General features: G+C 40.5%; 3 protein-coding genes across 5 annotated transcripts; 1 reads left to right on the top strand and 2 right to left on the bottom strand.

Moving 5' to 3' along the window:
• Positions 1 to 1,612: 1,612 nt before the first annotated feature.
• LOC104952823 (telethonin) lies at positions 1,613 to 3,819 on the bottom strand. Its single transcript, XM_010779738.1, has 2 exons — positions 3,479 to 3,819; positions 1,613 to 2,437 (listed from the first exon to the last, which is right to left on the bottom strand). The coding sequence occupies exons 1-2, from the start codon at positions 3,610 to 3,612 to the stop codon at positions 2,098 to 2,100; spliced, it is 474 nt and encodes a 157-aa protein (XP_010778040.1). The 5' UTR covers positions 3,613 to 3,819; the 3' UTR covers positions 1,613 to 2,097.
• A 9,343-nt stretch (positions 3,820 to 13,162) lies between these two features.
• On the bottom strand, positions 13,163 to 15,301 carry LOC104952822 (coiled-coil domain-containing protein 127). Of its 3 annotated transcripts, none has more exons than XM_010779736.1 (4): positions 15,055 to 15,301; positions 14,596 to 14,733; positions 13,850 to 14,094; positions 13,163 to 13,750 (listed from the first exon to the last, which is right to left on the bottom strand). In XM_010779736.1, exons 2-4 carry the CDS (start codon positions 14,723 to 14,725, stop codon positions 13,304 to 13,306), a joined length of 822 nt encoding a protein of 273 aa, XP_010778038.1. In that variant the 5' UTR covers positions 14,726 to 14,733; positions 15,055 to 15,301; the 3' UTR covers positions 13,163 to 13,303. The 3 variants fall into 3 exon arrangements, with proteins under 3 accessions (XP_010778038.1, XP_010778037.1, XP_010778039.1); XM_010779735.1 differs by having other exon boundaries at positions 14,596 to 14,730; XM_010779737.1 differs by having other exon boundaries at positions 14,596 to 14,699; positions 15,055 to 15,300.
• Positions 15,302 to 15,363: 62 nt separating this feature from the next.
• sdha (succinate dehydrogenase complex, subunit A, flavoprotein (Fp)) lies at positions 15,364 to 23,197 on the top strand. Its single transcript, XM_010779733.1, has 15 exons — positions 15,364 to 15,464; positions 15,998 to 16,081; positions 16,321 to 16,482; positions 16,701 to 16,844; positions 16,995 to 17,159; positions 17,264 to 17,412; positions 18,600 to 18,724; positions 19,473 to 19,641; positions 19,744 to 19,939; positions 20,023 to 20,194; positions 20,978 to 21,096; positions 21,222 to 21,333; positions 21,428 to 21,558; positions 21,722 to 21,835; positions 21,952 to 23,197. Exons 1-15 carry the CDS (start codon positions 15,402 to 15,404, stop codon positions 22,036 to 22,038), a joined length of 1,992 nt encoding a protein of 663 aa, XP_010778035.1. The 5' UTR covers positions 15,364 to 15,401; the 3' UTR covers positions 22,039 to 23,197.
• Positions 23,198 to 25,769: the final 2,572 nt, after the last annotated feature.

Below are 25,769 nucleotides of genomic sequence, written 5' to 3'. Positions count from 1 at the left end.
GTCATGAAGAATATGTTTCTCTGTTGTCCACGTTCATAAAGCATAAAGCAACAGCATCAGAGCACGGTGCAGAGTCTCAAGATGAGTTTACAGTCCCTCGTTCTTATTATACGTCCATGTTGTAGTCCGTTGTATAGAAAACTGTAGTTTCCATAGTTTCCCCACAGCAGCAGACGCACATTTATGACGTCCGCTGGCGCATCATAAACACGTCGGATAGTGAAAGTGTAGTCGGATTCTCTAAAGTACCGCAGTCTCTTCTCCTAAGTCCTTTTGAATTCTCCTATCCACTATCCCTTAACCCCGTGACGTTTCACTCAGAGGTCAAGGAATAGATGATAGGGTTAGACGTTAGGAGCTGATTTTTGGATTATCCGACCGCAACCCTGGTGTGTCCGTGCCTTTAGAGTCCTTCCTTGATCCCAGCTATGAAACGGAAGGATTATTTCCACAACCTGGAATTAAAACATGATAATTTCAGAAGCCCCAATTAAGACCCATTGGCTTTAAATTAACTGTGTGCAGACCTATAATGATAAAAATCCACGATAAGATGATATCCATATTGGATGCACAATTAATTATATGTACATAGAGATGTATTTTTTTTCCACTTAGCAAAAATTAATCACAACAATTGTATCCATTTAACTCTATGAGTGCCATGAATTACTGCTCACAGGGATACATTGTAGACCTGGAAAATGTCAGTTTGTCCACCTCAGGTATGCATTTAGGATTCCCTTGTATTACTCCACGATGTGATATTGCATATCTATGTGTTGCTGGCTGCAAGTGTCTTCAGGAAGAAAAAGAAAATAAATAGCAAATGTGTTAAACAGAAAACGGGAACCATTAACACATGGAAAATATTTTTCTAACATTATTTTGCTGCAAAGTCGTAGAATGTGTTGTTGATTCGGGGATATTTATCATGATATTTGTGGGACTTTATTTGTTTTTTATCCATGAAGAACATCTCTCTTTACACTCGATATGTTTGACGTTTATGATTCATGGCCAAAAACCAAAAGCATAGTATATCTGTTTACTTTGTCTGGTTTGTGGGAGCTTTTAGGTTAACTATCAGGGAGACTGAACGTGCATGTGAATCTAAATAAGGGGATAGAGCTCAAAGTTTTGCTCATTACTGCAACACCTTACCACGGTACTGCAACAGAAATAGTAAAACAGCACCCTTTTACCTCACACTGCACCCCTGTGATGAATGGATTAACTAAGCAGTAGCTTTTCTATAAGGTTGCCAAACATCTCAATGATGTTCTTTTTTTGTTTGCACCATAACTTGGTGATTAAGTGCTGGATATGATGCCATAAATGCAAATGTACTGGCTCTTAGAACTCTGTTAAATCATAATAAATCAATAAATTCCAGGTTTAAGGACTTCATTTCCGGACTGTTGTTATATTCTAACACTCTCAAAAGTGCTACTGCATTTACCATAGTCTATATCAGTTCGCTGAGGCTTCCTTTATGATGTTATTGACTTACCACAGGGGGGGGGGGCTTCCACTGGATTTGCTCCCTGAAGAATGATCATTCAACATAAAATCTCATGAAGATGCATACATTAAACCAGTTTCCAGCAGGAATACATTGAACCTATTGGTTAAGTGTTTTGGTTGTAACTACTGACAGGACCGTTTATTAAGTAAATATAGATTCAAGACACTGTTTCAAGAAGTTTTGCTACTTTGTTTTGTTGGGAATCAATGACGATGACAAACATTTACAATCATTGTTGAAAACCTGTTTCAGAATTCGTTCCAAAATGTATGTTTTAAATATAATAATTTGCCAACCGAATTAGGAGAATAGAATCCAGTAAATCTCTCTTTAAATCACTCCACACTACTCACAAGAACATTACGAGAGGTGTTATTTTTTGGAGTTTGAATTATACTTAACATAGAAAATGAGAAAACAATTAATCAACACTTTCATTTTTCACTGAAAGTCACAGTTAAGCTGATTACATTTAGAAGCACATTTTGTTTAACCAACACCAGTACTGTATGTAAACGACAATAACAAAGGCTACGTTATATTTTCTGAATTTTAAATGACTCCTCTCTTCACTCCCTCCTCTGCACCCGGCTGGAGGTTTCCCTCGGCGAGGACATCAGGCTGGAGGCTCTGAAGTTCTCTCTGAGTGGCTTGCTGACGTCCTGAGTATTGGCAGTCACTTCCTGTTTGTCCTCTTCATTATTTCCCTTCTCTTGTATGACCGGCTTTTGTTTAGTTGTGGTATGAAGTGAGCTGCTGGTATTGGATAAGGGGAGCTGGTGCTCTGCCATGTCTCTGCTGCTGCCCAGCCTCAGGGTCCGGCTGGGGCTCCTCTCCACCAGGAAGTGGATCACCTGCTGCTGCTTGTAACTCTCTCTACGGACGCTGTCTGTCTCTGAAAGAGTCAGCCTGGAACACATTAAGAAAAATGCTTTTTATTAACTCTCTGTAATACACAAAAGTAGAGCGACGTGATCATTATATCTCTTTCAAGCGTTTTCAAATAACTTGTAGACAAGGGTGAAGACTGCTTCTTCACTTCTCTTGCTTAGTTGAAACTTTAAAGCTGGTCACAGTTTTAACAACACTACAAGAGATATAGGTTATGTTTTTTAAATAATTTAAAGGGTACATACTTTGTTTTTACTAGAAAATCTTGACATTATTTTGTGTCAAAAAACACATCACACTGTATGTCTGGATATACCGTACCTGTATGAATGATCTGCTTTAAATGCTCAGTTTTAGTGCCTGTCTCTTTAGTGTTCGTCCTTTCTACAATATCGAACTTTCAGAAATTAGGATATAGGGAACAAACTACAAAATAATCAATGATGTCATCTATTTATGTTTTTCAAACGTGTCCATTGATGACAGCATACTAGTCTTAATCTTTTACACAAAAGTACAAAAAGGCATGATTTGGTCATAATAAAATAAATGTACTTACTTAATTCGTAATAATTTGATGATTATTGGAAACAAATATAAAACAACTTTAAAAAACCTGCCTTGCTCTCTTCCAATCCTGACAGCTTAATGTCTGGCCCATCTTTAATGATTATCAACAAAGTATTTTCTGCCTAAATTTTGAAAAAGGTTGAACATGAGAGGAAGCACAAAGGATATGGGTTCAAATAGCCACCAGAAAAAAGGTTTCAAACCAAACAAGGCGGTGCAGCAGCCTTATGTAAGTGAATCAGCGTGGACTAAGGTCAAAAGCTCGCCCATATGGTGTGTTTACAGTGAAACAAACATGGGCTGCTGTACCTTTACCCTTTATTCTGATTATTATCAAATACTGAGGATTGTATAGATCTACAAATATTCAACAGAGTTTACATAAACATAACAGAGAAAATAAAATAAAGTTTCACCCAACCTGTATGGCAGTGATCCATACATAACCAAAATTAGAAAAAAGCTGAATTTTATTAGGAAACAACCTACTTGTATTGTGGTCTGGTTTCCAGGACGAGGCTCACCCAGCAGGCTTCGTAGCTCTCCTTCTTCCACTGGTTCTCCTCCTGAAGATCACAGTAGGAGTTCACCAGGTAGCAGCCTCCTCTGCTCACACAGTGCATTGTGGGATTGTTTTGAAAGTGAGAATTTAACTTCTGTGTAAAAAGCCTTTTTCGTGTCCTTTTTCACTCCTGTCTGACTTGACACGCATACAACTCAAAGGAGACAAACACAGAAAGCGATCAAATCATGTGTCGTCGTCAATGTCTGTACCAAGCAGTCTGAGGTGTGAGTGTGTTTGGCAATGTCTTAAATATTCAGCCTTGTTTCTATTTTTACTCCTCTGCATCACTTTGTAGTGAATGTCCTTACTCCAGGCATCCTGAGGGTTGGTTTTCATTTGAAAATGAGCACTAGTTCTTTCTGTAACATGACTCAACCTAATGAAATGCCAATGATTTCACTAATGGAAATTATTCCATTAACCGTTATATCGTTAACCCGGTGATGAAAGATATACTTAGACAATTAAGTAGAAGTAGCAAAACTACAGTGTAAACATACCCTGGCACTGATTTAGTGCTGCTTTTTAGATTTAATTTAAATCTTCATGATAATAAAAGCTGAAATATAAATGTAGAAAAAAATGGGGTACAAGTATATAGTAGCAAAAAATTGAAATACTGAAATCATCTATGGCAACATTTCACTTGTACGGCATTTCAGTTAATGTACTTAGTTACAACGACTACGACTGCTGATATAAAGAAAGTCTTCTATGTTTACTTCCAGACTATGAAAGTGTGCATGATGTACAAAACAACCAGTCTGCTTAAATGACATGAATCCAGGGTTTATCCCAGCATGTCAACAAAAATATTCTCCAACTCCTCAGATGTCTCTCACATAGACCGAATGTCGCAGGAAGGAAACAGCTGAGGGAAATCAGATCACTGGCTGACGGTCTTAATCCAGCTCATTAATCCAAAGAGACATCAGTTCCTTGGGCAAAATTATTCTACTTTATGACTGAGTTTTAGAAAAGTTTCGTTGGGACACTCATTTGATTTGTAAAGGGATCTCATTATTCCATTCTCTTTGTGTTCAGAAGTGCTTCATTATCTTCATATTTCAGATGTAATGGAAGGATGTGCCGAATGTTTGGGAGGCAGGTAAACACCTTAATTCTGAAATGTAAGTAATTTGGTTACAAACTATCTGAACTTTTATTGACATACAGTGTATGTTAATATCTAATATCCTTTTCAATTTGACACCACTGACATACTATAACTTTAGTTCCTCTCAGGAGAACGCTGGCAGCCCCACTTCCATCAGTTGGAGGGTGAAACTGTATCAGAGGGGGTTGACGGTGTGACTGAGGCAGTGAAAGGTATGCTGGACTCATCCCAGCAAAAACAGTCCCCCCCCCCTGCAACACAAGAGCCAGTATTACATGACTCCAGTTTGATGCTGAATCCTGACTAATAGATGTTGCTGTGGCAACACAAACACACATTCACAAACAAAAACATGCATCCCTTCAAGATCAGAAGAAGTGGCAATTAGTTTCCATCACAAAGAAGCCAAGAATGATGTATCACTTCATAATGTTTGAAATCTTAAGACATCCGATTCCAAGTGGTTCATAACCATATTTGTGTTACTGATAAAAAGCTTGTGGCTATTTTAAAATTGGGTTTATTCAGAGGATGCTAAAAAGCTGTAGTCTTAATGAAAGCTTATGGTAGACACTAATACTCTTGACCCCCCTTTATTGTGCCAATGACTTTGGAGCACAATTATAATAATAATAATAATAATATTAATAATAATAATAATATTAATATTAATAATAATAATAATAAATTACATTTATAAAGCGCTTTTCCTGGTGCTCAAAGCGCTTACAAGCAAGTAAAACAAAATAACAACAAAAGTAGAAAGTGCTAAGCTAGGAGGAATGAGGGCAAGGGGTTAGTTGATTAGGAGTTGAAGGCAAGAGTGAAAAGGTGAGTTTTGAGGGATTGTTTGAATGATGTGAGAGTGTTGGCGGATCTGACGTGGCTGGGGAGGGAGTTCCAGAGTGTGGGGGAGGCTGCTGCGAAGGCCCTGTCACCCCAGGTCCGGAGCTTTGTCCTGATGGGCTGCAGTAGGTTAGCTTCAGCAGACCTGAGGCGACGGGTGGGGTTGTGTCGTTGGATGAGGTCACAGAGGTAGGGGGGGGCAAGGTTGTTGAGGGCTTTGAAAGTGAAAAGTAATATTTTAAAGTCAATGCGGTGTTTGATGGGGAGCCAGTGGAGTGATGTGGTCGGAGCGTCGGGTTTAATTATCAAACCTAATTGTTTTTTCTGTGTCATAAAGTGGATAAAGTAAGATTTTTTGACTAACACAATGGTAAGTCTTTACATTGAATGGTCTCATTTGAGTTTTTGAATTTAAGGCAACAAAGAATCACATAATTTCTTTTTTCAAATAAAGAATGTATTGTCAAATATTCAAACATACAGTAAATGTATCCAATTTGAGAATATGACAAACAGTTGAAAAAGTAACAAATTAAATTAAACCAAAAATTCAAATATGTAGCTGTGTGAGCCTTAAACCCACAAATCAATGATCAGGTACGGTATCTTTACAGAGATAACTACATCAAGAATCAGCTTTGGTATCACAAACAGGATGAATATCTCAGAGGCTGAACCAGGCAGGCCTCTTCCTGGGCCTCTCCACAATCCTTTTGTCTTTGTCCAGCTCACTTGGTGTTTCTCCCTCATACAGGATGACAGTCTCCACTGCCGGCGCCCCATGGGCCCCCCCTTCCATCGCCTTCATCTGCTTCCGAATCTTTGACGTCTCTCTGCACACCTTGGCGTAACAGAAGCTGCACAGGATGTGTTTCTGCTTCAAGTGGCCACACTCAGGACATGGCTCGATGTTGGTCTGAGAGAGAAAGAGAGAAACAGTGGGTCCAACAATGTTTCTAAATAACTTAGGAAATATAAATTTTCTTTACAGCAGTTTGTTGCTACTTATAACCCAACATATAAACTAATAATGATAGCATATGAGCTCAGCTAACAAGCAGCTACTAACCTATATTAATCACAAATAAGTAACACAAACAATAAGACAGGCCAAAGCAAACTTTTTCATCAATATAATTGAAGGTGCGAAAGGTAACGGTAAAAAAGTTTGGCAAACCTTAAATATACTATTAGGTAAACAAACCAAACAGGATTATGTTCTAGAATTAAAAATCAAAGATGCCCTGATAAAAGACCCTGCAGTGTTGGCCAGCTCTCTCAATGAGTATTTCTTAACTAGTGTTTTGGACTTTACAAAGCTCTTCCCGCCATCTGAGGTCTCACCTAGCCTGATTGTGGATACACACCCCGTTTTTGACCTGGAGGAAATCACAGAGGATGAGGTAAAAAATATAATCTTAGGGTTAAGAGGTTCTAAGGCTAGGGATGCACATGATTTAGACACCAACTTTATAAAAACACATATCGATGGTCTAATATAACCAATTACTATGTTAATAAATCAATATATCAGCACGAGGGAAGTTCCATCATCCTGGAAGGTGGCCACGGTGACACCGATCTTTAAATCTAGGGATAAGGCAATAATGTCAGATTACAGGGGAGGACACAGCATCCTCCCCTGTGTCTCTAAGGTAGCTGAGAAATGGGTGTCAAAACTAATCACCAAACATTTAGACAAAGGTTTTGCTCCACTCCACCCAATGCAGTTTGGTTTTCGTGCTTACCACTCAACTGAGCAGTGTCTTTGTGGAAAAGGTTAAATGTATGTTGGAGACGAGCCCATATGTAGGTGCTGTCTTCCTTGATCTCAGGAAGGCTTTTGACACAGTTGACCACCAAGTGCTCCTTACAAAGCTAACTCATTTCCATACATTGTCTCAAGTCTTGCTTATCGAACAGAAAACAGTGTGTTTTGGTCAACGGAGCCAAATCGCCCTACCTTTTGAACCCTGTTGGGGTTCCACAAGGTTCCATACTTGGACCATTACTATTTTCTCTGTACATTAATGACTTGCCTAATGTATGTCCTGAGTTGAATGTGCAAATGTATGCCGATGATTCGGTCATCTTTGTACATGGGAAAAACACTGAAATTATCTCATGTTGTCTATCTAATGTATTGGGCAAGGTTCAACACTGGCTGAACAACATTTGCTTACAGTTAAATGCAAAAAAAAACAGTATGCATGTTGTTCAGTAAACGACCAGTCAACATCGAAGGATCCAATGTGTTATTAAACGGAGCAGAAATAGAACTAGTCCCCCACTTCAAGTATCTTGCAGTCATAATGGACTCAAACTTGACTTTTAAGAAACATATCAAGAAAGTATCCAATACCGTTAAATTCAACTTGCAACATTTTAAACAAATTAGACCTTTCTTCACTGTCAATGGTGCAAAGTCATACCTCCACTGTATGACTCTATCCCACATTGAATACTGTTTTACAAACTGGTCATTTGCTTGTGCCACAAACCTGAAACCCATAGAACAGCTGTAAAAGAGAGCTATCAAGGTGTTTGACAGAAAGCCACATTCATACCACCACTGTACCATCCTGGAGAAACACAATTTCTTGAGTTTTGACAATTTTAAGTCTTTTAAAAGTATGTGTTTTTTTTTTATAAATGTTTACATGGACTGGCCCCCGACTCCCTTAGGGGAATTTATTCATAAAATAACTCATAATGCAAAATGTAAGCACCTTATATTTGAAATGATTATATATTAATTATTGATGCATTAATGTGTTTTTCACATAAATGTTGCACTTGGTAAAAGGTTTCTTGTAGTCCCTTAAAATGTGTTTTACCTAGGTACAGTATTTGAGTAAATGTGCTTAGTTACATTCCACCACTGAAAATAGAGGTTTCATACGTCAAGTGAAGCATTATGCTATGTGGAGTCCGATTGGGTGTCAAAGTAGCACCAAATAAAAAAACAACGGTTACTTTGCTGTATAGGTAACGTTTTTCTAACCCACAAAAGCAAAACCACTCCAGGCCTCTCCAGGGCAGTGATTGATGGCTGGGCTGGCTGCTCTAAGGTCAGCCTCACCGCTGGGGCCAGGCCATCCTAAACCCAATACCACAGAGCAAATATTATTACAGTTAATTGTGCAAGTGGGTCAGGTTCAATTACACCAAAAGAGCGCATTCACCAGCTCACCTTTATGTAAACCTAAGTGGAGAGGGAGATGAGCTGATTTTAGCAGGTTATGTTGCAGACCAATGTGCAAGTAATGCAGACAAAGTAAACTATAAACATGTCAGGAAAATAAATAAATACAATAAGCTAAATAATGCAGAGAGTGTTGTAAGTGACCAAGTAAATGCAGGAGTCTATATACATGTATTTACTATAAGATATACAAAGCAGAATGAATCAATACAATTAAATATTGTACAGTAAAATAACGGGACAAATTTATAAATGTAAACACACATCTATGCAATTTTCTGAATATTAAGCAGAGGCAGTTTTTTTAACAGTTTTACATTTCGTATTCAAAAAGAAGTTAGAAACCTCTACACAAAATGAGTCAATCTTACCAAGAAGGCCATATATTAGGTCTGACAGACACATTGATATGTCAGAAATTATTTTCATAATTAATAATGCTTGTCATTTTTTTCGCAAAGCAGCCAAACATTTGCTTGTATTGGACAACATTTTAAGAAGTTGATGCTAATGATTTTCCTACATGATAGTAAGTTCAATATATTTGGGTTTTGGCTTATTGTCAAATTACAGCTTTAATAAATATTAGCCGAGCGTTGAAAAAATAAATAAAAGGGAATTTAATACCATTATAATAACATTTATAGAAGAATAATGAAATAAAAAAATGAAATGCAATCTTTCCCTCTGTGCAGATTTTAAGTGACGGGTCAAGTTATGGTTAAAATGAAGAGAAGTCAGTGCAGCGCGCTGGCTGGGGTTCAGTAGTTCAGGTTGAAAAGGTTAGCATTATGTGAAGGAGCGTCTGAGAGGCAGGATGAACAATGCGTCCACTGACCTGTAACGGAAACCTTGCCAGTGGTCCAGAAGCTTTCAAAGAGGTACAAGGCGATGTCGTTTATTAACACGGCCTTGGCTTAAACCAAGATGCCAATCACAGAACAATGCCAGTCACTATGTATTTGCCCTCTCTTCACAGACTGCTTTGTAATGAGGCCGGTCCAGATAACAGGCCTGGCTATAAAACAAAGACAAGACTGGAAATAAGAAATTATTTAGTGAAGCTTGTGGCTCAAATATGAGCTCCTTACGCTCGCTCGTTTACTGTAAAAATCACGCTTTTTCCTAATGCAGTCATTCATCACAGCATCCGTTGTCCAACAGTCATTTCCACATACAGTGAGCAGCGGAGAGGAAGATGAAGCATGGTTATTTATGAAGCCACAAACACTGTCCAGTTTGAATTCAACTGGAAACATGTGTCACTCATTAGGTTGCAGGGATTCAATCAAACATTTAATCTCAATGCCTGCTAAACAAATAGCACAATATGATATGTCAGTACCCCCCTGCTGCTGTACATATGATAATGAATCAACCAGACAATGTCGCAGTGAGCCTTTACTACTCCAGACAATGAAACAGTTGGATCAGAGCATTAATCAATTCCTGGAACAAATCACAATTGTACGACTGGGTAACAGTCTGAAAAATATTGACTAGCCATGATATGAACCGCTCCAACAATTGTGGATGGTGATTACCAGCTCAGTGGGGGGGGGGGTGTCTCTGGTTGAACGAGCAAAGTCCCCAAAAACAACGTCACACTATAGTTTTCTCCACAGTCCCGCAGGAACTCATCCGACCCACACGACCTAAGACCCTAACACACAAAGGAGGTCAAGATTTATCTGCCAAGATTAAAGACCCAAACGTAAGAAACGTTGTGTTGAAAGCCAACTCTGGAACCTAAGTGGCCTGACAAGTGGCAGGTCTGTAGTGGTAATGGGTGAACAGAGGTGGAAAAAGGCATTACCGCCTCACTCATCAAGTTAAGTAGTTGCACTTGGTTGAACCGGGGCTGATTTGAAATTTTAAAAAAACAAGCAGAATTCACAATTCCCATCCAACCAGCATCCAAACCAGGAACAGGTGAAGCATTAGGCGCTTTCACACCGGAGTACTTTTCCCAGGAAACTAGGCCGATAGTTCTTGGGATTTTGGTTTCACACCAAAAAGATCTGGAACTAGAACCTAGTTCGCACGAACCTTTTCACCCCCAGATAGTTCCTGCTAGAGAGGTGGTACTTTCAATGCATTATTAGCATTAGCATTAGCCCAGCGCACCAACGGAGAGAGACTAACTTATGGCAACACAAAAGAAAACATGGGAGCGGTGGAGTGATGAGGACGTGTCGGCGTTTCTGGCAATTTACTCGGAAGACGCTACCCAGCAGTTTGTTTGCGGCCTGCCAGTAAACCCAAAGCAGAAGAAGAAGAAGTGACGTCAGCGGCTTCATTTGCGTAATCCTCCCTCAGGGAACGCGATTTACAGGACAGTTCCTGGGACTAAAGAGTTCGGGGGGACTAAGTACCGGGAACTAAGTACTGCAAAGTGCTTGGTGTGAAAGCGGCTATTGAGAAACACAGATAGAAGAACATTTTTCAAGAAAGAAAAACAAGTCAATTTGAATTACCCAAAAAATTACACAACAACAACATGTTCAGTATGCACATCCTAGACTTAGGCTCCGTTTACACGAAGACAAAAACGAAAACGAACAGAATTCGATATCAAAAAAGTCTTCCGTCCACAAGGAATAGGCAAAAGAAACATGTCCGTCCACATGAGACCACTCGACCCGCTGGAGACGCTGTAGTACATATGCCGGGCCTGTAAGTGGCGCTGTACTTCCGCAACAAAATACACCAAAAGCAGCGAATAAGACCCCCCAGGCATGGTTGCCATGGTTGCCCTTCTGTTTATTCTCCGCGGTGGATTTAGCAACATGTAGTTCATGTAGTTCTCCATGTCCACTTGTTGCTGATGGTTGTGGTAGAGGAGCTGTAGATTTGGGTGAGCAGCAGAGGTGGGGAGAGGCGGGGCTCTGGCTGTAACGGCAGCCTCTGTTTCTCTTTTTCTCCCTCCCTGAGGCGAGCGTGTGCTCCTGCTGTAAAGGGCAGGTGTACAGGCACCCACTGCCACTAACTCTGAGCCTGGCTCCCGAGCAGGACAGTCTCCCCAGTAGTCCACCAGCAGATGAAAATCACCCACATCTCCGCCTCTTCCAAGGGACGAGGGAACCGTGCGGGGGGTCTGCTGGAGGCTCCTGCTGGGTGCACCGTCCTGCGAGATACCGGGACCTGGCTCAAAACACTCGGAACACTGTTGTTGTTGGTGTGAGTGGGAGAGGTGGGGAGAGGCGGGGCTATGGCGTATAGGGCGTACACACAGAGCCNGGGGTTTGTTCAACTTTTAAAAGATGCTTGAATGGTGATATACACAGTGATAGGTGTTAAAGACTAACGTGTATAATAAATACATTTGTATTTACTTTGTCAAAGTAAATACAAATGTATTTATTATACACGTTAGTCTTTAACACCTATCACTGTGTATATCACCATTCAAGCATCTTTTAAAAGTTGAACAAACCCCACACAGCTCAGTAAAGATGTGAAATGTTGACTTTATTTGATCATTTCAGTAAAAACTAACGTTCATATTTCTCTTTTTGATTATAATACTGATGAACGTTCAAAACAAAGCACTTTGGCAACTTACCACATACGTTTTAAAATGCATAATAAGCACCATAACTTTCATGATATAATTTCTCGGTCATAATCGGTTGTTTCCGTGAACGGCCGACTGTTGTGTGACGGAAAATGCTGCGGCTGCAAGGCATTGTGGGGCAGCATTTTCTCCTCTCCTTTCGGTGAGGGAGGTCCAGTGGTTCCAAAGCTAAAGGAGGTTATAGAGGAAGTTTGAAACCTCCTTTCCTGTCATCTAGAGAATTCGAACAGCACTTATCATGGCTGCCACTGAGGGACTTCCGGGTCATTTCACTCCGTTAGGAAGGTTCCTTAGCTAAATGGACTATTCGACTTCAGCCCAGGCCGATTATCGGCGTCGGTGGGCGTCAGGCCGACGATGAGCGTTGACACGCCCTACTCTTCAACCGTACCGACGCCTTTTCGGCCGAAAACCCTTGAATCGGCGGGCAGTTGGCCAAAGGTAGTCGGCAAAAGAAATCACTCTGACTGGTTGTTCAGCTAGCGAATCAGTGCATTAGAAGCGAAACGGAAGTTAGGGACCCAAACAAACTATTAAGAAGGCAAATCTGAGATTTCATTTAACTCCAGCTCTCGACACAGGTTCGGGAGAGCCCCATGAGCTTCTCGTTGTAGAGTGAAAATGGAACGCACACGCAGTCTGTTCTTCTTCTCTCGGTTATCACGCAGTCTGTCTTCCGGTTGTTGCTTCTTTTGAATGACGAATACACACTACCGCCACCTGCTGGTAAGGAGAGTTATTGCCACTCACGCACTCACGTGCTTCTTGGCCATCGGCTGAAGTCTTTGCGGTGTGTTCAAGTGCGACACATGGCCAAAACGCAGAGACGAGAGGCGACGCAACAGTCGGGGTCCGTCTGTGTCAGTTCTTTGTTGTCAGATTGGTGTGTCCGGGCCTTAACAAGTAAAGAAGATAACAACAAAAAAAACATGCATTTTCAGTCCTGATCCACCACTCCTCTGAACATTCTTAAAAGTCTAATGAAAAACCCCAGCTCGTGTTCGTCACTTTGTGTGGGACTGGATTTTCCCTCCTAAGATGGCTCCTTCAGCCCTCTTGTGTTTCTGCACAGTGACCTGCAGCTGCCAGTACTTGAGGTAAACCCACATGAGGCTGCCATTCTTCCTCTTGTCCATGTTTAGCAAGTCAGCACAGTGCGTATCTCTCTTAAAAACATCCTTAAGATCAGACTCTAGGTCCAGTTCTGCCAGGACAGGGTCTTTGACGACCTTGATCAGCATGTTCTTCTCCATCTCCAGCCGCTGGTCCCGAGGTTGGATGAGGGAACAGTAAGCATTCTGGCGCTCCAGAAGCTGATACTCCAGCTCCTCCAGAGTGGCGTTGGCTCGCTGGGACCGGTTGTCTTCTCGCTCCAGGGCGTGATGCAGTACCGCCCCTGCAGCGCCAGACTTCACCAGCCTCTGCTTTTCTTCCTCCAAGGCTTCACGCTCCTTGTAAGAAAGAAGACAGTGTTTTCTTTTTAATGCAGGCCCATAAGGAAATAGCACACTAGTGGAAATACACTGCAAGACAAGATGTATAGATGTTACCTCATGTAGCTGTTTCCGTTCTTTCATCAGCTGATGGCTCTGTGAGACCATGGCCTGTTTGTAGCCTTTCACCCTCTGCCTCTCCTTCTCCAGCTCCAGCTCGAGTGTAGCTGCTGCCCTTCGCCTATCTGTAAGTGTCTCACGGTACTTTATCTCCATTTCGCTTTTTATTGTTGAAATGTCTATTTTATACTGAGCTTTGACCTCCTGGATTTCCCTCTGAGACTCCCTCGTCCAGATCCAACCTAAACGGCACAGTGGAAGTTGAGAAATGATTTAAATAAATAAGATAAATTGCAACTATCTTAAACTCAAGCACCTTTTTCTCAACCAATGGAATTATCTGAAGCTTGTGCTAGTTTGCTAGGTTCGAGAAAGTAAGTACAGTTAATATATCTTGAAATAAGACTGTATACAACAAACCCAAACAAAAAAACATACTGGCTTTAATAGATGAGATATTAAATTGTCTCTGGTAAACTAGATGTCTTTGTGTCAATTTAAAGTCATAATATGCAGGAATACTCCATTTCTGTTTGTCATATTGTCAAGTCAGATTGGTAATTATTAGTCATGGCAAAGAAGGAGAATATATTTTAATTGCTACCTAATGGCATTTGATATTTTGGGTTTTCTAAAGCTCAACCAGCTTTGTATGAGCACATTCAATATCTCTACATTACATCATGTAATGTTGTTTTTCTATTCCTGTAACCTAAACACAGACACACTCTGATGTAACTTACGGAATGCAGCCAATCCCAGCATTGGGACCAGCAGGGCGTAGTTCCATTGATGGCCATCACTGGCCCCCGCCCCCCTTCCTCGGGGGTCTGGCTCAATGTTCCACCTGGGGGGGTCATTCAGGTTGTTCATGGAAGCTGCTGTCACAGACACATACACACATGAAGGAAGACCAACACAGCATAGACTCCTCTGAATATGCATTACAATGAATGTTTACATTTTGCAACACAAACTGGTGCCCCTGAAGTAGCAGTGTCCCTTTTAATCAAACAGCCAAACTCCAGTAATATCCTACTAGCTTCAATTAGCTTGTTAGCATTCACCGAATCAGACATGACTAAGCTTGAAGGTTCATGCTAGCTATATTATTTAATACAAACACATTACAGGACATAATAGTCTTGTAAATCGGACTACAAGTCGGCACACGTCTGTTAAATATTGGTTCTGTGTCTCACCTTGAATGATAAGTCTAGGTCACTTATACATTTGTTCCTGCATACCCTGCTTACACAAGTTTACTCGTTAGCAGTCCATCTATACCGACCGGGGGTATTTCGTAGGAAGTTACTTGATTAAAGATCAGTTTAGGTCTTAAGGGTAAACTCTGTTTGAATTAACCGAGATGTATTGTAACTCTCTAGGTGGTGTTTTAAAAGTAAAATCACGGTTAAAGTAGGGTTTAAATTATAACTGTCGGTAGTAAAAATGAGCGACTCCCCCGTTTTCGCAGAATGGTTTGGTCCATTGCTATGGAACATCTCATCCTCCACCGTGGCTCAGAATCGTTCCTTCAACTGACAACATGGCGAGTGTCCGTGCTGCCTCCCGTCTACTCTCCAAGAGGATATTATCTAAAACAACAGCTGTGAGTTTTTGCAACTGTCTACTTAGTCCTTCACATAACCCTATGTGATCTAACTATGTGTTTTCTACGCTAAAAGCAAACATTTTGCTGCACTTTCTGCTTTCGTAACCATCAGATTCCGACTTGCGTAACCTGTGTTATGTAGCTCAGGCTGTTTCAATGTGACACCAGGAAAATGGCTATTATGCTAGTCTAACAAAAGTTTATATATCTATACCAAATCTATGTTTCGTTATATACATAGAGATTTATTTTGAGTCAAATGTCAACATTACAGAGGGATTTGAACAAGTCTGTTAGTTAACGTTACCTCTGTTGCCCTTGTGAAAAACTGTTTAAGCTAACAGTAGCTAGCAAAATGTTATGCATACAATGCAAATACATTTAAAAGCGACTGCAGACTTAATGATTCTTACACATATAGCATGGTTAATCTCAAATGAAAAAATCAAGTACAAATGCACTATAAAATCCAAGCTATAAATGATTACAAATATTAATGCTCTGATATCAATTGTTGTCTTTTCTGCCAGGTCCCTGCTGCTGCAGTTCAGGGATCCAGAGACTTTCACTTCTCCATCTATGGCAAGAAGACAAGTGCCAAAGTATCCGATGATGTGAGTCACATATTTACTATTTTTTCAGCATTATATAGGGTTATTTGTGTTGACGCATGATAGTGGTGTATTGTACTTTACATAAGTAGAACGGATAGTATTGCACTAATTTTGTTCACTGCATAATTTAGTGTCAATATTAAACTTGATAACTTGCTTGACTATATAGATTTCCACTGCTTGCTGACTGCTTCTAATAGGAGGTTTTTTGGTAACTTCTGTGCTTTTATTGTTTTCAGATTTCTACTCAGTACCCAGTAGTTGATCATGAGTTTGATGCTGTGGTGGTAGGAGCTGGAGGAGCAGGGCTGAGGGCAGCCTTCGGCCTGTCTGAGGCTGGCTTCAACACCGCCTGCATCACCAAGCTCTTCCCCACCAGGTCTCACACTGTTGCTGCACAGGTATGAGAACATACTGTATGTTATGTGTTCATTAAGGATTTAGATTATTTTGAAGGTTTTCCTACGGAGTACAAGTTCAGATAATTTTGCATGATTAGACACATATAACTAACACACAAATACAGTGTTGTTTGGCACATTCTAAGCCTCATGTAGATTTAATCACTCAATTAAAAGTTCTTAATCTTTAGTAAAGTAAATATTAAACTGGTTTACAGGGCGGGATTAATGCAGCTCTTGGAAACATGGAGGAGGATGACTGGAGGTGGCATTTCTACGACACAGTGAAGGGATCTGATTGGTTGGGCGACCAGGATGCTATCCATTACATGACAGAGCAGGCTCCTGCAGCCGTAGTGGAGGTAAGAAGGCACACACGCAGAAACGCATGCCCAATAGTGGATATGTAATTTTTTATTTTACCTTGTTTAATTAACACTTTTATTTTTGCATCCCATCAATTTTGTATGCATCGCAGCAAATATCATCAAGTTGTTGTGCCTCTTTTCCAGCTGGAGAACTTTGGCATGCCCTTCAGCCGTACTGAAGAGGGCAAGATCTACCAGAGGGCCTTTGGAGGTCAGAGTCTCAAGTATGGAAAAGGAGGCCAGGCCCATCGCTGCTGCTGTGTAGCAGACAGGACAGGACACTCACTGCTGCATACACTTTACGGACGGGTAGGTCCCCACACGTGTTTTCTCCCCTTTATTTCACTCAGTTCCTTCATAAAATACCATGGAATACAGTTTAACCTAATTTCATGTATCCGCCTTCTGTACAGTCTCTTCGTTACGACACCAGTTACTTTGTAGAGTACTTTGCCCTGGACCTGCTGATGGAAAATGGAGAGTGTAAAGGAGTGATCGCTCTCTGCATGGAGGACGGATCTATTCACCGCTTCAGGGCCAAGAATACTGTCATTGCTACTGGGTAGGTATTAGGGGTGTAACGGTTCACAAACATTTCAGTTCGGTACGTACCTCGGTTTTTAGGTCACGGTTCGGTAAGTTTTCGGTACAGCAGAAAAAATGATCACAAAACATAAAATATATATATATTTTTTTAAAAATTATTAATTAAACTGTGAATAATGTATTCACTCAAATAAATACAAAATATAATAAAAGAAACATTAAGGTGCAACATTTCGATGAACTGAAATAATCTGTATTTGAACTGTACTGTACTAGTACCTAAGCAGCCAGTTTGACATGACTTGCTTGTCATTGTATTTTCATGTTTTTTTTTTAAAGAAAAATTAACTTCTGATGCTGGCACTAACAATGTCTCCTACTGTGGAGAACACCCTCTCGCTGGGGACAGAGGTAGCAGATACAGCCAGGTAGCGCTTTGCTAACATGGCAACATAAGGATATTTGGCGTTTGTAATAGCTTTGGCTCGGTCTGAACTTTTTGCGAGTGGTGGAGGCTTAAGTGCTAGTGGGGGTTGGGTTTGCACATCAGTCTTTTTTCTTTTGGTACTGGTGATATTCACGTTCGGGTGATGCCTTTACAAATGAGTGTGCAAGTTTGATGTATTGCCAGCTGCGTAACCAATTTTAGTTGAACAATGCCGACAAACAGCTTTGGTTCGGTCCACCTGTCTTTGTCCGTCATCCTTGTACATAACTGCGAAACCAAAATGTTCCCAACCCGGAGACTTCAATGATGCTGGAGGATTTTCGAGCTCAACTTTATCTGCGTTCGCCATTTCGACAGTTCCTCAAATTACTGACTACATTTGAACGCATCCCTGTGACCAGCTCTCATAATATGTCTCTCGTCCAATGAAATGACTTGGTTGCTCTATGACGCTTTGAACCCAATGTGAGCAAATTACTCTCAATGCTGCGACGCAGCACCTGAGATTACTTCCAAAAAGTTGTTCACGTTCTAAATTTTTTACATTTAACGTTATATTCGTTCGTACCGAACCGAAGGGCCCGTACCGAATAATCTCTGTACGAATACGTATAACGTTACAGCCCTATAGGTATCACACTCACTGTCACAAAAACAGGAACAAATTAGACATTTGTCTTATATCGACTCTCTGAACTTTGGCAGTAAACTTGAGATAGACAAGTTTTAAAAATGAGTTGAATCTTCTCTTCCAGGGGTTATGGAAGAACCTATTTCAGCTGCACATCTGCCCACACTAGTACCGGTGATGGAAATGCAATGGTGACCAGAGCTGGCCTGCCCTGCCAGGATTTGGAGTTCGTACAGTTCCATCCTACTGGTGAGAGAAATAAAAAATATTCTTACTAACAAAAACGCAATCTTATTTATGAAAAGCCTTATCTTATTTTATATAGCAGTCTCTTTAATGCTCTACAGCAGCTAAAGGCATGCTTAAAATATATTTCTATATTTTTGATAGTAACTTGAGCTAGTGTTGTTTCAATAAACGTTCAAAGTCCAATATGTTGTCTTTTTGTAGAGGTGTGATAAGACTCTGCCTAGTTGTCCTGATTGTCTTTTGTCCTGTGGTGCGGTTGTTGCCATTTTATGTTTCTGAGTTTGAATTTCTACAAAAAACTAATCATGGAAGAGATTCAAACCATGTTGTTTCAACCAATGCTTAAACAACTTCCTGTGTCTGGGAGAGATAACGGGTATTTATCCTATTTACTTCATGGGCAATCTGTTACACTTGCACTTGGAATACTTTTAGGTTAGGTGAGGAAGTCATGCTTACATCTGTGGAGGCTCCCCAATTTTGGGCTGTTCCATAGCTCTGTTCAGGCCTGGCTGTCTCCAATAACCGAACCTAGTCAGTAAAAGACCAGTGGTCATCTTTATTTTTGTTCCTGCTGGGAATCTGACACCAGGCCTCTTTATGATGTGGCATGTAGGAGGTCGGCACCAACTGCTGAGCCACTGCAGATTTGTTCACCTTTTGTAAACCCCAATATCAATATATCATCAAGAATATTTGACCCTTCTCAAATTTCAGCGAGTCCTTTTTAACATGTGAATCGTTCCAGGGATCTACGGAGCCGGTTGTCTGATTACAGAGGGTTGCCGTGGAGAGGGAGGCATCCTGGTCAACAGTGAGGGAGAGCGGTTCATGGAACGCTACGCACCCAACGCCAAGGACCTGGCCTCCAGAGATGTGGTGTCCCGCTCCATGACCATCGAGATCAGAGAGGGCAGGTATGGAAAATGAACACTGGTATGTCATGTAACTGCATGCAAGAAATGTCAAAACCTTTGTACACATAAATAATTTCCTTCCTCCTGTGTGTGCTCCTTCAGGGGTGTTGGTCCAGAGAAGGACCACGTGTATCTGCAGCTCAACCACCTGCCCCCCCAGCAGCTGGCCACACGGCTGCCTGGTATCTCAGAGACGGCCATGATCTTCGCTGGAGTCGATGTCACTAAAGATCCCATCCCTGTTCTGCCCACCGTCCATTACAATATGGGTGGAATCCCCACCAACTACAAGGGACAGGTATGTGATGTGTGCACGAGCACCTGCATCCACACACACACACCAACAATGTGACCCACCTTATTAACTGTTTTTCCCATCAGGTGATCACTTATACTGAAGGATCCGACAAGGTGGTTCCTGGCCTGTATGCGTGCGGCGAGTCGGCGTGTGCCAGTGTCCATGGAGCCAACCGGCTGGGTGCTAACTCTCTGCTGGATCTGGTGGTGTTTGGAAGAGCCTGCGCCCTCACCATCGCCGAGGAGAACAAGCCAGGTGAGCCCCCTCTGCTAGTGCCTACTATAAGAATAATGAGATTCTTAAAGCCAGGGAAGGTAGTTTTCTGGAAAAGGTAAAAAACCAGTAGAATTTCCAAATACAGCCCTTATACTGCAGCTCTCCTCTCTACACACTCTTTCCTGAGCCCCACCCACCAGAACCTGAACCAGTACTAGTCATTTTTTTTCATTTACATTTTTGCAAGGTAGTGGGCCTGACATAACCGCAGAACATTTCTCTCGTCTTTTTAAAACACTTTCGATATTGTATTATTGCGTTATATACTTTCTTATAGACTCTCTTTTTACTAAGTCTGTCTTGCTTTTTCTGGGTTGTTTAAGCAGTTTAATCTGTCACCTTCTGAAGGGACGTGCATCTGCAAATGTAGAACAGCCAATAAGAATGCCTTCTCTCTGAAATGACCTGTGATTGGTCAAAGTCTTCCGCCTACAATTTCTGAAGCCTGTAAACAGAGGGGGTGCTGAAGTCTAGTTTCCTCTGAGCCTGATTTTAAATAATCTCAAAGGTCAGAATGGAGTTTTTGCAACATGACTCAAATAACCTAGTTTTAAGATCTGTTGAGATTTTTTCACATTTGACCCTGAGCGAATATGTCTATGAAATCAGATGAATTTTTCTAGTTTCTAGAAAAATTAAGTCGAATACTAAATTTCAGTTTTGATATATATGAACACCACTACTACAGGATTATATTTAGTGTTGCAGTGCAAATCGCCTGCTTGCTTCATAGCTGACTCTAGTGTGTTGTTTCCTCTTCAGGAGAGAAACTGTCCCCTCTGGCGCCCAGTGCAGGAGAGGAGTCTGTGGCCAACCTGGACAAGCTGAGGTACGCCAACGGAAGCCTGAGAACCTCCGAGATCAGGCTCAACATGCAGAAGGTAAACACTAAAGAAACACATGAGATCCCTTACATTGTGCATTAGATACATTATTTGAAATGTGTTTCCTAAAGAAACTTCTTCAGAAACGCATAAATAATCTGCCTCTTCCTGCTTTTCCTTAGACTATGCAGGCCCACGCTGCCGTGTTCCGTACCGGCTCCGTTCTGAAGGAGGGATGCGAAAAGATGGATGCTGTTTACCAGACCTTGGCTGACATCAAGACCTTTGACAGAGGTACTGCCCTACTGCTTGATTCTGTCTTTTTACAGCTCCTTGAGTCTCTTTCATGCTGCAAGTGCTGAAGTTCCTTCTCTTTCCTCTCCTCCAGGCATCGTGTGGAACACAGACCTGGTGGAAAGTTTGGAGCTGCAGAACCTGATGCTGAATGGGGTCCAGACCATCAACTCTGCCGAGCAGAGGAAGGAGAGCAGGGGAGCCCACGCCAGGGAGGACTTCAAGGTGGGATTTGCTATACTAAATCTGGGTTTCTTTCTCATTGTTTCTTTGTTTTTTTCCTTTTTCCTTGCGAGTGTTCTTTTTTATGTTTTTGCATTAGCAAATTATTCCTGTGTATTGCTTCCGGTCTTTCCTCTGACATTGTTTGTGTTCGACTTTATTCCAGGATCGTCTCGATGAGTATGACTACTCCAAGCCCCTGACGGGCCAGGTGAAGAAGCCCTTCGAACAGCACTGGAGGAAACACACTATGTCCACAGTCGACGTAAAGACTGGAAAGGTGAGTGTTGTGGGGCTTACAGCAGGAAGTTGGGCTTTTCTAGTAACCATTATTCAATTAATAGGCCAATAGAGTTGGTATGGTTTGATTGACCTTTTGTTTTTGTGTGTTCCCAGGTGAGCCTGGAGTACCGCCCTGTCATCGACACCTCTCTGGATGAGCAGGAATGTGCCCACGTCCCTCCTGCCATCCGCTCCTACTAAGAAGATTCCCTTGCCCACGCTCTACTCTCCTCACACATTAAATACACTCATTGACCTGCTATTTATCAATTTACTCTCCCTGTAAAAGAGAGGACATTTTGGGACGTTCATTTAAATCGCACATGTGTATCCCTTCTCGAATTGTAAAATACAAAAACAATGTGTCTTTAGAAACTTCTTCCCTTCGTCTCACATTCTTGTTCCTCTGTGTTTTGCCTTGATTTAACCTGCATGCAGCCAATATGATTTCAACATTGTGACCTCTGTGTGAGCTGGTGTTGTATATATTACCAGGCAACAAAAACATTAAAAATAGTTACGTGTTGCACCACTTAGGCTTTGCTTTCTGTGATGACACCATACGCTCATATTAAAACCTTGCAATGCTTTCTTTGATTACATTTTTTATTTTTTCGCTTTCTGAACAGAACAGATGGTTGAAATGATTGCAATTTGAAATGCACATGTTGCCGACAAGCAGCAAAGGGAACTTTTAAGTATGTAAATATTGCATAAATGCACAATAAATACGAGTTATACTGCATTTTCTTTGTGGAGTAGGCTATGAGGTAGTATTTTCTCGCTCATTATGGCCTTCAGTGTTGGGTGCTTTCTGTGACACTTCATGTGTGGTTCAAATGATAAAGAACATCTCATGCTACGTAGATCAACTGCTGACTGTCTGTATTAAGCTTCAATCATCTAGTTATTAAAAGGTTAACCAAATCAAGCAGTTCTGTGTGTATGTATTCAGCCACAATGTGTTGAAACAATGGCTTCTTTCTACATTGTGGGATTGCTGTATGCCCTCTGAAAACTTGATAAATTCCAGGAAGAGTCAGTGTTGTGTACAAAGCTTTTAGGGTGCTGATAAGGAATTAAACACTGAGCACCAACACGGGTGCATCATGAGTGGTGAGAGAGGTTTCCATTCCAAAAACAAAACTGTTTGTGAAAGAACCTCACACTTTTCCTGCTTTGCCAGAATGGCTTTTAAAGATGTACTCACTTGACGTACTACACAGATTCCCAATCATTGCTTCTTGTTCTAAATCATTGAAAGGATTACTTAATTTATTTGCTTTGAGTTAATTTGTTCTCTTACTACCATTTGTACTTATTTTCACATGTTCAATAAAGTGCAGACATAGAAACAAGAGCATTTGGTTTTTGTTTGTTCACAACAACATCAACACAGACTCCTCCATATTTGAATTCCCATATGTGCATTGAAGTTAAATCTTTTGGTTCAATTGGACCAAGGTACGTTTTAACCGTTGGTTTTTTTAGTTCTAAAAAAAAAAAAAAAAAACGGTTCGTTTTTCGTTTAAGTATACCACTCAATGTTTCGTTTCCACAGGTGGGTGAGTCTCCAGTGCCTCCTTGCTTCTGATTGGCTAGTTTGCCCTATGCTTGCGCTGTAGGCCTACTCTTCAAAAATAAAGGTTCTAACTCTTTGCCTTTACACAGTGCAAACATGACAAGCTTCTGCTATATTTGATGAGCGATAACATTATTTTTGGTCATACGTTTTTAATAAGAATGATGAAGTTGGAATCAGTTGTAGTTAAACAACTATCCCAAATACTATGAAATACTTTTACTGTCAAAGTCCCCTCCATAGTACAACAATGCCTGTCTTTCTGCTATATCTGATGAGCAATACAAATACTTTTAAGTTCTTAAGAAGACTGATCATTTTGGACTAGGTAGAGTTAGACTACTAGCGCAAAGACTATAAAACTACTTTTAGGCTACTTTCAGAGAAATCCTCTCTCAAAGTCCACCCTGAATACCCCAGTGCAGATGCTCCTGTTGTCTCTCAAACACAAGCAGACACATTACTTTCCAAAAATGGAAAGTTGTCTTGGTCCCGCTCCCCACTTGAAAGACAGGGTAAGTTTAGTGCTGCTAATGTAAGGAAAATGTCTCCAGACCCCACAAGATACGCTGTCAGCCATGTCTAAGACCAGAAGTCAGCATTGAGTTCTTCTTAACACCATCAATAGAGGATTGATGAAACAATATACTGGACATTATGAATTTAAAGGTGAGGTGCATGCATGGGGACAGTTAGGAGTTGGGTGGGAACCACTTACAAGACCACATTGGTTTGTTCATTTTGGCAGGAGTGTAGAAATCAAAAAGGGAGGCAACGGCATGCCTTTGGAATGCTGACATTGGAAGGGAAATATGATTGACCCCAAACACAATACATGTTACTATCCTTGATAATATACTGTACATTTCTTAAATGCCAAAATTGTACTTGGAAATAATATAGATCCTTTAACAACAGCAAAAATATCATCCTTTAAAATGTTACGTCAATCAGTGAGATTTTATGGTGATTTATATATTTTACAATGGTCACATAATAGGAATTATGGATGTATAATGCTGTGGGTGGAGGGGGAGTTGCGGTCGTGTTTTATTTAAATGGATATTTAGATAGTCAACAAAGAAACCTAAAGTACTTGAAACATACATTTTGGTAACAATTTTGATTATGATCATTTTCTTGAGCTTTAAACTCCTGGGGTCAAAATGACCACCGAGGATAAAGGGTGTAAAGTAAGTGTGAAGATAAGATGTTTTACAATATCCTAAAGTCTATTTTTAACACACTATTGAGTTGGCTTTTTCATTACATTTAAATGATAAATTGTACCTAAAATAATACTGAGTGAGCAGGGTATACATATTCACACCATATGCAAGGATATTTTTACTTCGAAAGATATTTGTCCAAATTGACTACAAAATAGTACAAATGCAAAACATAAAAAAAAAATGTATTTTGGTGAGTGAAGTCCAAAGCCGTATTATAGATTCTTTGATTTTTACAAGGTGAGAGAAAATAGATCCACATCGTCCTATTAAACTTATATTTTTCAATTTTTTAGAATTTCTTTTCTCAGAAAAACCATTTCTAAATTAAAGTAAATTATTTTAAAAGGTTGAGTAAGACTAAAATAGTTAAAATTGAACATAAACTATGTCAAACACCAATCCTGAAATTGACTTTGGTTGAAGTTTATTATAATATTGATATTATATAAAGTTTTATATATAACATGTATTAAGCCTTACAGGTCCCTTTTAAAAAATATATATATTTTGTATAATGCTCTGGGCTGATATGTGCCTTATTTTCATTTGAAAACACATGGCAATTTTATTAATACAGCAGAGGAAAATATTTGGAGGATCAAAGTGGCTGATCGTGCGTTGATCTTCGGATCAGGGGGGCATGGTTCAATCCCCACTGCAGTCAGCCAGTCGTTGTGTCCCTGGGCTTCACCCCATATACAGTGGGGCAAAAAAGTATTTAGTCAGCCACCAATTGTGCAAGTTCTTCCACTTAAAAAGATGAGAGAGGCCTGTAATTTTCATCCTAGGTATACCTCAACTATGAGAGACAAAATGAGAAAAAAAATCCAGAAAATCACATTGTCTGATTTTTTATTTATTTATTTGCAAATTATGGTGGAAAATAAGTATTTGGTCACCAACAAACAAACAAAAGATTTCTGCCTCTCACAGACCTGTAACTTCTTCTTTAAGAGCCTCCTCTGTCCTCCACTTGTTAACTGTATTAATGGCACCTGTTTGAACTCGTTTTCAGTATAAAAGACACCTGTCCACAACCTCAAACAGTCACACTCCAAACTCCACTATGGCCAAGACCAAAGAGCTGTCAAAGGACACCAGAAACAAAATTGTAGACC

This window comes from Notothenia coriiceps, unplaced genomic scaffold, assembly GCF_000735185.1.
Source record: "Notothenia coriiceps isolate Sejong01 unplaced genomic scaffold, NC01 NC01_scaffold00020577, whole genome shotgun sequence".
In the NCBI taxonomy this organism is placed as follows: Eukaryota; Metazoa; Chordata; class Actinopteri; order Perciformes; family Nototheniidae; genus Notothenia; species Notothenia coriiceps.
This window is presented reverse-complemented; position numbering and strand designations above follow the sequence as displayed.